This window comes from Limanda limanda, chromosome 19 (genome assembly GCF_963576545.1).
Source record: "Limanda limanda chromosome 19, fLimLim1.1, whole genome shotgun sequence".
NCBI classification, from domain to species: domain Eukaryota; kingdom Metazoa; phylum Chordata; class Actinopteri; order Pleuronectiformes; family Pleuronectidae; genus Limanda; species Limanda limanda.
This window is the reverse complement of record NC_083654.1, coordinates 19,682,212-19,695,885: the sequence shown is the minus strand read 5'-3', so window position 1 is coordinate 19,695,885 and position 13,674 is coordinate 19,682,212. Positions and strand designations below refer to the sequence as shown.

The window sequence follows — 13,674 nt, the reverse complement described above, 5'->3', positions numbered from 1 at the left end:
AGAGAGGGAGAGAGAGAGAGAGAGAGAGATAGAGAGAGAGGGGGGAGGGAGAGAGATAGATACATATATATATAGATAGATAGATAGATAGATAGATAGATAGATAGATAGATAGATAGATAGATAGATAGATAGATAGATAGATAGATAGATAGATAGATAGATAGATAGATAGATAGATAGATAGATAGATAGATAGATAGATAGATAGATAGATAGATAGATAGAAAGATAGAGCGAGGGAGAGAGACAGAAAGAAAGAGAGAGAGAGAGAGAGAGATAGACAGATAAATATATAGATAGATAGATAGAGTGAGAGAGCGAGAGAGAGGGAGAGAGACATAGAGGGAGAGAGAGAGAGAGATACAGATATATAGATATATAGATATATATATATATATATATAGAGAGAGAGAGATATGTCGCCCTCAGGTGGTTAAAGATAGAACTAGATCTTTAACATATATGATATCAAGACTGTTAACATGCCACAACAACAACAACAATAACAACAAAAATAATAATACATTAATAAGCCCTTTTCCAAAAAGTTACAAAGTGCTTCACCAAATAATTATTTCATTAATAACATTTCCGTAAATGATAAATACTCAGCCACATAATAAAAACCTAACGTTTTACTGGAATAAAAATCAATAAATTTTATTATAACATATAAATGGTGTATGAAATCCACTGTCATGTTTCAGATCATCAGATTCCAGGGAAACGATCACAGGCTGCATCAGACTTCAAAGAGAACATTTAAGGAACAATAAGCAGAATTTTTTGCACGACATGAGTAGAAATAATTAATGTGCAGATTTGACAAATCTGCTTAGAGTTTGTGTGCTGACGGTTGTTTTTATCAGTGACTTGGCTTCACTTCCTGTCGTGAAACATGCTGATGAGCGAGAAGTCGACAGAACATTAAGAGGAAGCAACACGTTGTTCAGATGAGTTTCAGACTCGAGCTGAGACGACACAAACATCATGAAGCTGCTGAACTTCATGTTAATTCTCCAGCTGAGCTACTGTCTCTGTCAAGGTAACGTCACTTTAAAACTTCATCAAACAGACAAGAACTCTGGCTCTGACTGAGACGAGTGAATATTTACATGAAGTTATTATCGTATATCTGAGCAGCCGAGATGATGGTGAATTGAAGGAATGATTCCTCGGACCCTGAACTAGCTTGTATAGAAAAAGTTTATTACAGAGAAGTTCACAGATCAGGACGGATTCAAGAGGGATCTATTTAGCTGAATTTACCACATTATATTTTTTATTATGTAAGTGTATTAACATTAGTTGTCCTGTTGTTATTTTTTACACATTTTAATCATAAGAAAAGTAAATAATTTCACAAGTCGAACATCCATATGTGTTGTGATGATATATATTTTAGAAAAAAATACTTGAAAATTTGTAGAACTGAATTCATGATGAAAAATGAATCATGGACAATTGATTTTTTTTTAAATATGGAAAGTTTTGTACTATTGTGATAGTTAAATCGTTTTTAATTGTTTAAATGTTTGTTGCAGATGCTTTAGATCCGGTTACAGGGAAGTGCAATTCACAAAGTTAGTTTTTAAGGTAGACAGAGGCAAACATACATATATATGTTTATATGTATATATTTGGTGCTCAACAAATTAAATTATATTTATTTGAGATAATTCATAACTTCCACCCACACTGCTCTCAAGCCACAGAGTCACACACACAAATAAAACACTTGGTCAAGTGGTTTCACGTCGGTGGTGAACGATGTGTTGTGGACACGTCCGCTCACTTTTTCATTTTCTTTATTTCAGACTCAACTGATGTCCAGGTGAAAGCAGATGGAAATAACACAGGGGGAGTAATGCTGGAGGAATCCAAAGGTAAATTTAACTCTATAATCACACACACACACACACACACACACACACACACACACACACACACACACACACACACACACACACACACACACACACACACACACAAGTATTTTGACTATAATAAGTATAACGATCTAGAAGCTGCCTGTGTGACCTTGCTCTTACTGTCACAGGATGTGGGCTGAGAAAAACACATCTCTGAGTTCTGCAGGTGCAAATCAAACTGTGTCTCTCCCACGCAGACGCTGCTTGTGTCTCTGTGGCTTCACCCTCAACTACATCCACTAGATCACAGTTTGGTCCCTGAAGCATCAATGTGCGAGTCACTTTAATTCAGGATATTAATAATGTGATCTTGGCAAACTAACACTAATAAAACTGGAACGAGTCTGTGTGGAGCACAAACGTCTGCCAGGGCCTAACAGTTCTCTAGATCCAGACTTTAGTTTCCAAATACATGAACTATTCTCTTAGAAATCAAGTAAAACTTGGACAAATTCCTTTGGACAATGTTTAACAAAGTGAGAAGAAAACAATCCTTCCCATCTTTGTTTCGTGGAAATCCGTCCTGTAGTTTTTGTGTAATCTCGCTGATGAACGAGTGGAAACATAACCTCCTTGGTGGAGATAACAAACTGGAATTTACACATTTAATCAGAGCAGACAGAGAAGTGAAGGGAAGTGTTTCAACAACAAGGTAAAAAAAATAAATCTGAATATTTGTTTCTTAACTTTATTGTTGAGTAAGAACACGAAGAGGAAACAAAGTTAGAGAGAGAGGTGTGATAAATAGAGATTTTATGTTTCAGCCTCTTTACATCAGCTTTAAATTGACTTTTAAATCTGATGATCTTATAACCTGTTTGTTTTAGCTGCTGCCTTGTGTAGCACTTTGTAATTTGATCAATAAAGATCATTATTAATATCATGGTATGTGTATGTCACCCTAAAATATTACAAAGTAGTTCACTGAATGAACTCTAACACACAAGGGACAAATATTAAGTCTGTATATTAATTCTGTGAGTGTTCCTGCTTGTGTCTGACCTCAGGTGACCCTCACGTTCACCACACTAAATGCCGCTGGACCCTCCGGTTGCCTGGCAACAGGAGCGGTGATGTGGTGCCGCTCTCGTCCAACTCCACAGACTCGTTGGTCGATCAGATCTGTCAGGACCTCGACTGTGGACGGGTCTATCATGTGAACAAAACCAGCGCCCCCCCCAGCGCCACCTGCTTCCACGACTGCCTGTACAAAGACCAGCGTTTGCAGAACTGTTCCCAGAGAGAGAGCAGTGGCTGCACAGTGATCACTGAAGCCGTGTGTGGTGAGTGACATGTTGTCACACCTCATCTGAAGTGAAGTGTGGGCTGGAAGTTTGCACCAAAGAGAAATGAGACATTTAATGTGAGGAAATTAAGTGAGAGATCTAAATAAAAAATACCTGGGTCTAGTGCAGGGGTGGGCAAACATTTTGACTCGCGGGCCACAATGGGTTCTAAAATTTGACAGAGGGGCCGGGCCAGGAACAGATGCATGGAGTGTTTTTGTGAACTAATATAAATGACATGGAAAAATCATTACATGAAAGGATTTGGCCTTTACCAAGTAGCAAAGCACTTATTTGCAAGGCCATTTAACAAAAACTCGCCTTTAGAGAAAGGCTTGCTAGCCTTTGCTATTTCGAATGCCCCCCAAAAAACATGCCTTGGTAGATGACTCTTTAATCGCAGTTTGTCTGTGAAAAAAAATGTTGCTGAGTCTGTAAATTAGTCGCCAACCTCTGAGCTGCAGCCGCCCGTTCTTGCGTTGACTGCTTGCTAGCGTAGTTAGCATGCTTCGTAGCAAAGTGACGGCTGACGTTGTACTCCATGAAAACTGCGACAGTTTCTCGGCATATCAGGCATACAGCCTTCGATTGGACTTCAGTGAAAAAGTATTTTGTTGTCGACTCCGTGTTAAACACTCGGCACTCATTGTCCACTTTTCGTTTCCTTGATCCTCTCATATTACAGAAGGGCTCACAGGGCAAAGGGAAAAAGTGAAGGGAGATCATGTGACCTTTCGAGCCCTATACACCACACTCCCGGGCAGATTTCATATAGCTGACACTTTTATCCAAAGCGACTTACAATAAGTGCATTCAACCCCGAGGGTTCAAACCCAGAACAACAAGAATCAAGAAAGTACGATTTCTTAAAAAATAAAGCAAAACTACAAAGTGCTATGAGTACGTGCATTTTAGGTGCTACTAAATTGTTAGTTTAAAAAAAAAAAAAAAATTAATATATATTTTTTTTATTTCATTTTTTTTTTTTTTTTTTAATTATTTGGACAAGTTCGGCGGGCCGGATTAAAAAGCCCAACGGGCCGTATATGGCCCGCGGGCCGTACTTTGCCCATGTCTGGTCTAGTGTATTAAAACTTTGCTTACCGGGTTTGTCGTTTTGTTATTTTTGCGTTAAGTATTTGTAAAATGCATTTTCAACTGTTGCTTGTAATAGTTGGATATCATGACCTTATATGGAAAGTTTTTAGTGCCTCTTTTTTAATGTTTTATGAATTTTTACTCATGATTCCCAGTACAAAGGTCTCCAGTGTTTACCGACCCTTGTTTAAAGCGACCTGCAGTAAGTTGATGATGTCGTCCCCTGCAGGCCACCAGGCTGTGCGGCTGGCTGAGGGGCCCGACCGCTGTGCTGGACGTGTGGAGCTGTGGAGAGACGGCCGGCGAGGAACAGTGTGCGACGACGGCTGGGACCTGAGGGATGCCCACGTGGTGTGCGCCCAGCTGGGCTGTGGTTACGCCGTCAGTGTGACGGGACAGGGCGGCCCCTTCCCCCCCGGCAGAGGACCCGTCCTCCGGGACGAGCTGAACTGTTCGGGCCATGAGGAGAACCTGTGGGCCTGCCAGGCCTCAGAGGACGAGCCCGACTGTGGACACAAGGAGGACGCAGGGGTCACATGCTCAGGTCACACTCATAGTTAGAATGCATTTATCATATTATTCATTTACTTACAGAAGAGGACAAAAAACTGGATAGATATTAGATAATAAAAAACAAACAAAATTTACTTTGGAAACACAAGGTTGCCCAAAAAACTTACAAACTTATTTGAAAGCTCCAAAAAAAGACAAAATTGTTTCTAATTTAGTTTATTAGAAAAACCATAACAAGATAAAGCGTCACTGTATTGCACAACAACTCTATGTAAAGTGTTCAGTCTTAACTGTTTCTACTAAGTGTTCATCTCACAGAGAATTTGTTGGTATATGTGACAAACATCTTTAACTGGTTAGAATCCTCACACTTGCTAATTAGCACTAACGACACAAAATAACACAAAGTAACACAAAGTACAACAGAGACTAATGGGAATATCTAATATTTTAAAACATTTTTTAACCTTTCATCCGTGAGGGAGATTTTAATTTATTTCCATTATTTATTTATTTAATTTAGATTTTAATTTTAAATGTGTACAATTTGGTACAGATCATAATACAAATGTGAACCAGGAATTTAAATGCAGCTTCCTCCTTTTGAACAGGAGCTGGTTTGACTCCATGTTCCTGTGTGGGCCTCACTGTTTGTGTTCTGTGTGCAGAGACGAGAGACATCAGACTGACCGGGGGGGCGGACCGCTGCGCTGGGAAAGTGGAGGTTCACCGTAACGGCAGCTGGGGCACGGTGTGTGACAACTGCTGGAATGAACGTCTGGCCTCCATGGTGTGCTCCATGCTGCGGTGTGGCCCCACAGCCCGGAACTTCTCCCAGTTCGTTCCTCCTCTCGTCCACAACCAGGGGCCACAGTGGTTCTACTGGTGCAGCCCAGGGCATCACAGCCTGTGGCACTGCAGGGAGTACGTCAACATAGCCCACTTGTGTGTGGGCTCCAAAGCATCAGGGGTCGTCTGTGAAGGTGAGAATTCAATTTCACACAAAGACAGAAATCAAATGTAGCCAGAAATAAGCATTTAATCATTTAATTACAAACAGATTTATTATGTATGAGTAGGAGACTCAAAAAATCTCTACATAATAGTTTTTAGATATTTTTTAATCTTCAATGAAACTGAATTATATCAAAAAACTTCACAAACAGACACAATCAAGGTTGAACCTGTATTTGTGTCTTTATTATTTTTTCTAAATGTTTAAACCTTATTCACCAGCATGACCTCAATTACAATTTTTAGATTGAGGTCATGATCAGAACGTTTTTAATTTCCTTCATGTTTTCCTTTATAAAAAAATGTCAGTCTCGGTATTAAATTCATAGTGTTGAGTTAATTCTGCTTCTGCTTCTTCTTTGTCAGCTCCCGTTTAACTTTGTCAAATATAAAAAACATATTTCCGTCTGGCAGGTTCTCTTGGGATTCTTCCAGCGACCAAAACTAATGCAACTCCAGTGATCACCAGTTCGACTGCAGGTAAATATTTAAAACATCCATCCAATTGTTATTGGTCTTATTCAAGCGCAAAGAGGGGTAACAGGATATGTGAGTTTAAAAAGTCACAGAAAGTGAAACAAGGTGTAAGGGTCTTTGAGAATCAGACACCAACACAGTTTGAATCACAGCTGGAAAATAGAACTGCAAGAGTAGAGGAGGAGAATTTATCTTTAATTCAATTTAACCTTTTGAGGGGGAATCTTGTGAGCTGCATTTCTAGTCATTCTGAAAGTCATTTCGGTTTAGAAAATCTCAAGAGGGGTCCTGTGACCCTGGTGGACCACGAAGCAGGGGACGTCCCTTTAACCTGCAGTGGAAAGTGTCTCTGTGCCGGGTCTGTGAAGAATGAAATGTGTAATACTTGTACCTCGTGGGCTGTGGGAGGATTAAACCTTGTTTTCTGAACTCTCAGTCCCAGCACCACCAACAACAGTCTCCTCTTTAGAAGCTTTCATCACAGAGTCTCATTTGCTCCTCGTCTTCATCACTGTGAGTCTGCTGCTCCTCGTGCTGCTGATCACCAACACGGTGCTGTGCTGCCACTACCGGAGGAGACACGGTCAGTTCTCCTCAGCTCGGCCTGATCTACACACACCGTGAAAACCTTCTCTCTCCATCACATCGCACCACAGTCAGAGTCTCTAACCACAGGGACAGCCCAGGCCTTCATCTTTTAAAAAGGTTTCACCATCACCTTCCAATTTGTCTCAAATTAATACATGAATGATTCAGAGTAAGATTTAAAAACAATTAGGAGACACAGACATTGGTCAGAACAACATATGTAACACATGACTAGTTCATAAGTAAAACCAAGGTTCAAATCAGGTTAAGAGACAAAAACAATCCACAGTTCATATGTGAACAATTCAATTGAACAAGGCACTTTCCATAGAAGGGTTGAGACCTTCAGAAATTACAGAAAACAACGAGCAAACTCTAGAAAGACTAAAAGCAAAAGTACCACCAGAGATTAATATCTGATTGAATCATTTCATACCGTTCACATTCATCTTCTATCTCTTATTCTCCACGTCCACAGCGTTCTTGCTTCAGCAGAGTCGCACCAGCCCTCGGCCGCGGCACCTCAACACCTACCATGAGACCGTCGACCTGGTGAAAGTCACCGCCCACAGCCAGCAGCAGACCAATGGTCAGTGTGGTGGAGAAAAACCCAAACCTGTGAGAGTGTAACGTCTTGTTAACTCATGTTATGTGGCCTTTCTCTTCTGAATGAGCTGTATTTACATGAGAAAGCTGCAGCGTCTCATGGAGCTGTTTGATTTACTCTGTGTTTGCCTCAGTCCCCTCGGACCCCTGGCTCCTGTGGACCCAGCGTAGTAGTGTTGACAGCACGTCAGTAGATACAGACTATGACCCAAGCAATGACCCGTCTTTCCCTTTATCAACCTTTCGGAGTGAGCTACATCCTTTCATTCCTTCTCTTTTATTCATTATCATTATCTCTGTTCAGTTCTCGCGCTTCTTTTGTTGTGGTTGAAGCTGCTCTGCTGTGTGTGTGTGTGTGTGTGTGTGTTTGCACTGAATCTTTGCAGGATGCTTTGCAATTAAAACTTTGCATCGTGTGAATCATCTCCAATCCAGATTCTCAGCGATACCAAAACCACACAAACCCGTCGCCGAGGCCTTCAGGTTCCGACGGCCGCCGTCCGGAAGGTGAGAGTCGCTCTGACTGTTTGTCTCACATTCAGACTCACAGTTTTTGTGTCTCATATATTTGTCTTGTTTTTCAGGCCCTGCACCAACACATACAGACACAGGAGCATTTCCAGCTGCCAGAGGAGGCCCCCCCGATGCTCAACAGGCCAGAGCGTCAATGATCTCCGTGGATTCATTTGAAACCTCCAGCACCTCATCTGGGGAGGACTACGAAAATATAAACAAGAGCGGATACATCAATGTCGATCCGGGTCGGTTCGATTCCTTCACGTCTGTGGTTCAATCTGAGATCCTGTGTTTGGACTGAGCATTAAACTTAAGATTTAAATAATCATCCACTGTCATAAAGTCCTCTTTAAGTTTATAGTGGTAATTAGGGCTGGGCAAGTTAACTCGTTTTAATCGAGTTAACTCAAGTGATGAGTTAACTCGATTGTTTATCCACCAATTATTTTCTTTTTTCCTGTTCTGCAGCAGTCAGCAACAGACTTTCACAAAATAAAAGCCTGACTTTCACAATAAAACAATAAATAATCAAACCTGAGTTAATGCGAGATAAAATAATTAATCGAGTTAACTCATCACTTGAGTTAACTCGATTGAAACGAGTTAACTTGCCCAGCCCTAGTGGTAATCTTATATTGGTTATATCATAAGTTAAGTGGTGAATCAAGCTTTACTCATTTTAACTTTACTAAGATTTTGAGACATAATTGGAGAAAGTTGCAGATATTTGGTTCTATTTTTTGTTTCCCTGAACTAAACTAAAACATGCTCAGTTTCACTTTGGTTTGGATGAAAGATGTGAAACACGTGTAAGAGAATAAAACACTGAACGACTCCCCTGTTCTCTGGTGAATCAGATCCTGAACTGGAGCAGTCGTCTGCTGTCAGCGGAGCTCCTGATCCTTCAAGGTTCTTCAACAATCATCAACATCACTCGGCACAAGCAACAAACCTGAGTTCAAGTAAATCACCACACACATGTTCACACGTGTGGAAAAATAAGATTTGTTTCGCATTGTTTGTTGATCTTTGTTGTTGTCGGATCCTCAGGTGATGAAGACGACGGCCCGCTCTACTCTCCAGTGAGTCCCGAATGAAACTCTTCATCGTCATCACACAGAGGAGGAGACTCAACGTCACACAGACCGATCTATGAAATTACATGTAAAAACCAAATATCTCTCCAGACCCTGAGCCCATTGGGCAGTAATGTGGATTTTGCAAGTTAAATTAAACATACAACTTTTGACACTTGGGTGGAAAGTGGTTTAACTTCTGAAGATGTTTGAATTAACATTTAAATAAATATAATTCCAATGATTAAGTGTCAATATGATGAATGAATAAAAGTGAAATACAATGATCGTACTGGAGGTGAAAGTTTAAAATAATTGTGATCTGAACAGTCTGAAATGCTGTGAAAATGTAATTTTTACTTTAGCAAATGAAAGAATGAATAAATTACATTTTAAAAACTAAAATAAAAATGGTTCACTCATCTTTAGTCACTTTCCTGTCTGATTCAATGATTGTCCAGAGGTTAAATTAAGGAGAGTACATATGTCCACATATTTCTGGCCAAATACTGAATTCAAATAATATTCTCAGACCTACTATGTTCTACCACAAGATGGCACTCGAGGCCTCTAAGTCACAAAGAGTTCCCTGTAGTGAAATCATTGAAAATCACAGACTAGAAGAAAACTGTGAAACCATAAAATGTTTCCCACCACAGTGATTCTCAGGCTTTCACACTGTGACAAATACCTGCTCGTTGTGTCTGAGGGACACGTTGGTTCTAATTCACTGTGGAAATGTTTGAGATGGGAACTCTGGCTCCTGATCAGGGGCCAACATAAACCATCAGTGCGTCCTGAAACCAGACCTGGCACGGCACGGCCCGGCCTGGTCCGCTACAGCTGCAGCAGCTGCAGAGCATCAACACTTCCTCCTGATCCAAAGCAATGCCACTGAATCACAGTCACGTCCTGGTTCATAGAGGTAAAGATGACAAACTGCCTCAGAGATGAGACTTTCCAATGGGGTGGGGGGGGTGAAGACTGGGATAAACGTGGATTAGCTTCAGCCCAGTTAACATTAGAGGTGGGAGCGATGATGCATCGGGCTGATAACCAGCAGACTGGAGTGTTTTTACTGAATGGAAAGTATTTGGCAAAGGAAGAGGATGAGTTGGGAAGTGAGGAGGGGTGAGTGGGGGTGAGGAGGGGGGGGGAGGAGGTGAGGAGGGGTGAGTCGTCGGCAAAGATAAAACGTGTCTGAGAGAATCATATATTTCACTCGAATTTAGTCCAGAGCTCTGCATCGAGATAAACAGGCGAATTAACGACCAGATCTCCTTATGAAACTCAATCTCTTTCACATGCCAGAGAATTCTGCACACACACACACACACACACACACACACACACACACACACACACACACACACACACACACACACACACACACACACACACACACACACAAACGCACACAAACCACTTAACAGAGATTCCTTCTCAGAGCATGCAGCATGATATATCACAGATCCTCCTCCAACAGTTTGCTTTTGTTTCCTTCTGCCCGGAAAGATTGATAAGTCAGAATCTAGAAACCTGTGGATTTACAGTCCTGATTAACATCAAGGGAGGGAAACGCCGTGCACCAGTATTTCAAGTAGCTTGTAGTATTTGAGGGATTAGAAGATCAACCCTCTGTTTTTACTTTGTTCATTAAATCAGTTACACACAAAGGATTACGGCTCCATAAGTCGGTAAGTTGCTTAAAGCGTCCCGACAACAGATCCTGCCCAAGTTTAAACTTTTGAACTCGGTTTGGTGCAGGAGGCCCGGAGAGCACTGTACCTGCCTGCAGACCACGCAGGGAACATGCTAAGAACACGTGTTTACTGCAGTTTGACTTCAGTCTTCACACCAAGTATAACACAATAAGAAGAGTTTGGATAACACACTTTTTTGGCCTTTTTCTGCACATTGTAGATTCAAAGAAGCCAAAGTTACAAGTGGTTGAAAGCTGCAGAAACAGTTTTCTATTGATTGAAGACGTTCAATGCTTAATAACACTTGATTATAAAAGTAGATAATGACATGCACGGACAACTTTTAGCTGCTTTTAGCTCATTGTTTTGGTTTAATTGTTTTGGATTCATGTTCGGTCTGAAATCAGAACTCCAAGTGTTTTCAGGAAAATACGTTTTAAGCCAGTTAAAGGTCAGCGAGCAGCTAGCTAACTGCTAAGTGGCTTAAATTGCACGAGGCAACAGTTTGCATGTAATTATTACCATAACATTACAGAGACATTCAGTGTTGTGCTTACGACTTGTTTTTGCTGCCCCCAAGTGGCCAAACAGCTTGTCGCTTGCAGATCAAAGCTTCACAGTGAAACTATGAAACTGTTTATGTAACAGGAAATGGAAAGTTTGCCTTAGTGAGCAGCTCCAATCTCCTTTTATTCTAAATCTCTCTTCATGTTTATTGTATGGAAGTAACACATTAGCTGCACAGTTGTCTCTGCATCAGTGAAACTCTGCAGCAGCCGGTTGGGTCTTTCAGTTTGGTTTAGTTTTTTCTGTTCCCTTCCTCTGAGCTCCTTTTCTGTTACTGGAGCAGATCTCACAGTGAGAGAACGAGAACAGACCGTGACCTTCACAAAGTGACTGTGAATTGTTTAATAAACTTTGTTCTTGAAGTATCTCAGTGTTTTTATATTCACGTATCCTCGTGAAAAAGACGGAGAGAAACCAGAATGCTGTTTTCCAGAGTGTCACAACCTTTTGCGTGTCGGACTCTGGATTAGTACAAATACTTCAAAGCAGGTTTCACGTTCCATTACAACAATGAGACGATGAGAGAACAACACACGCTCACACATGTGTAATGAGCGTTTCACTGTCGCCGTGACCTTGAGGGTTCTGCTCTGGACCCGGCCTTCGTGTTGGCTCTGCTCTTTGACATGTTGCTGGATGGACGGCGGCCAGTGAAATGCAGTGAGCTCATCAGTTTAGGTAGAGACCCACATGATTACAGACCTGAGAGAAAAATCCACTTCAGCTCATTAATCAAAAGCTTTTTTTTTTTTGTTGGAAGTAGAAGTTCTCCCGGAGCCGTTAGATTCATCAGTGGATCTGCTGATTAGTCGCCTCGGAGTGGTTCAGCCTGGAGTCCGGCTGCTGTGCCGGAGCTCGGTAATAGTGTTGATTACTCGTCAGTCATTAGGTTGCTCTCACTGCCGCTGCTAAGCCCTCATCAGGAGGCTTTGGGCTGAGCGGCCGGGCGGGGGCCCTGATCCAATTCACCTTTAAAGTTCAGTGGACCTGTCTGCTTGTCACGGGTCAGCGCGCCGCTCTCCATGCTGTGCTCTCCCAGAGAGGCCCTCATTACCTCATTTCCTGTCACTACTGTACCAGACCAGGTTTCAATCTCATGAGTTTTGGCTGCGCAGAGTTTTCAACCTCTCGGATCAGACACTGAGTTTATCTGTGGAGGAGAAACAAAAGTGAGGATCGGTTGTTAATTTGCAGAAGAACACGACAACATGTGGAATAAACACAATAACAACACGTACACAAAACATTTCAACAATATAAAAATAAGAATAAATATGAACATTTCTTACGAATTGATACATTTATTTTCTAAACTTCACAATGTGATTGATTATTTATTTAAGCCTCGGAAAACACATTGAGGAATAAGACCCTCATTTGCAATGGTGCAGAGGGCAAAATGAAGAGTTAATTCATTGAAAGAAAAAAAAAAAAAAATAAGAATGAAATAAATATGCACATATATATATATATAATATATATACAGTAATACAGGGGAAAAGGTCATAAACAATCATTTTTAACGATTCAATAAAATACTATGGTTAAGTCAACTAACAGTTAGAATCACTGCAGGAGAAGTCAGTTGTACATGAGATAAGATTCCAGAGTAGTAGTTGAACAGGGAACAATTTTCTAAATATACTCAATGATGTGTGTCTTGAACAGGAATGAAAATAATTTTGTGTCACACAAGTTATTCCTGCTATTAAATAATCACCCTGTCCATATATTTAGGATTTAAATATGGAGCATATCTATATTTTACAGAAAATACATGTACATGAGACTTGGGATAATTTTTTAGCTAAAGCTGAAGTATTATTTATTTAATTTGTTTTATTCAGCCAACATTTGACCTGATAAAATGTCTTTGTCAGAATATTTTTTAATGTTGACATGAAAGAAACAAGGAATGACTGAAATGTGCATCCTGGGCCTCTGTGTACATTGTGGCCCCTTTACGACCCCTGAGTTAGAAAAATCCTAGATCCGCCACTGCTTTAGGAACATTTGTTTCACTTAAATATTTGTACACTGTGGTGCTGTTACTTCTACTCAAGTAATTTAAATCAGAATTATCCCAGAATCACTTTTCCTACAAATCTTTATTGCATTTTCTTAAAATTTGTTCTCCTGTTGTGTGAAACGTTGTGTTCATGTTGTCGTGATTTTCAGCTCGCAGCCGCGGCATGTTTCCCACATTTATGAGTCTGTACGGAGAAATGAATCCCTTCCTCAAAGCCGGCCCGGCAGCGCAGCGTTTAGCTCATTAACCTTTTTTTTCTTCTTAGCA

The 13,674-nt window shown here is 40.8% G+C and overlaps 1 protein-coding gene across 2 annotated transcripts; it reads left to right on the top strand.

Annotated features, from left to right (window-relative positions):
• The first annotated feature begins 980 nt into the window (after positions 1 to 980).
• LOC133026180 (deleted in malignant brain tumors 1 protein-like) lies at positions 981 to 9,446 on the top strand. 2 transcript variants are annotated; one of them, XM_061093044.1, is made up of 13 exons: positions 981 to 1,048; positions 1,821 to 1,889; positions 2,942 to 3,217; positions 4,548 to 4,862; positions 5,500 to 5,814; positions 6,260 to 6,325; positions 6,759 to 6,905; positions 7,389 to 7,499; positions 7,651 to 7,764; positions 7,952 to 8,023; positions 8,101 to 8,277; positions 8,890 to 8,994; positions 9,083 to 9,446. In XM_061093044.1, the coding sequence occupies exons 1-13, from the start codon at positions 994 to 996 to the stop codon at positions 9,127 to 9,129; spliced, it is 1,869 nt and encodes a 622-aa protein (XP_060949027.1). In that variant the 5' UTR covers positions 981 to 993; the 3' UTR covers positions 9,130 to 9,446. The 2 variants fall into 2 exon arrangements, with proteins under 2 accessions (XP_060949027.1, XP_060949028.1); XM_061093045.1 differs by lacking the exon at positions 7,651 to 7,764.
• The last annotated feature ends 4,228 nt before the right edge of the window (positions 9,447 to 13,674 follow it).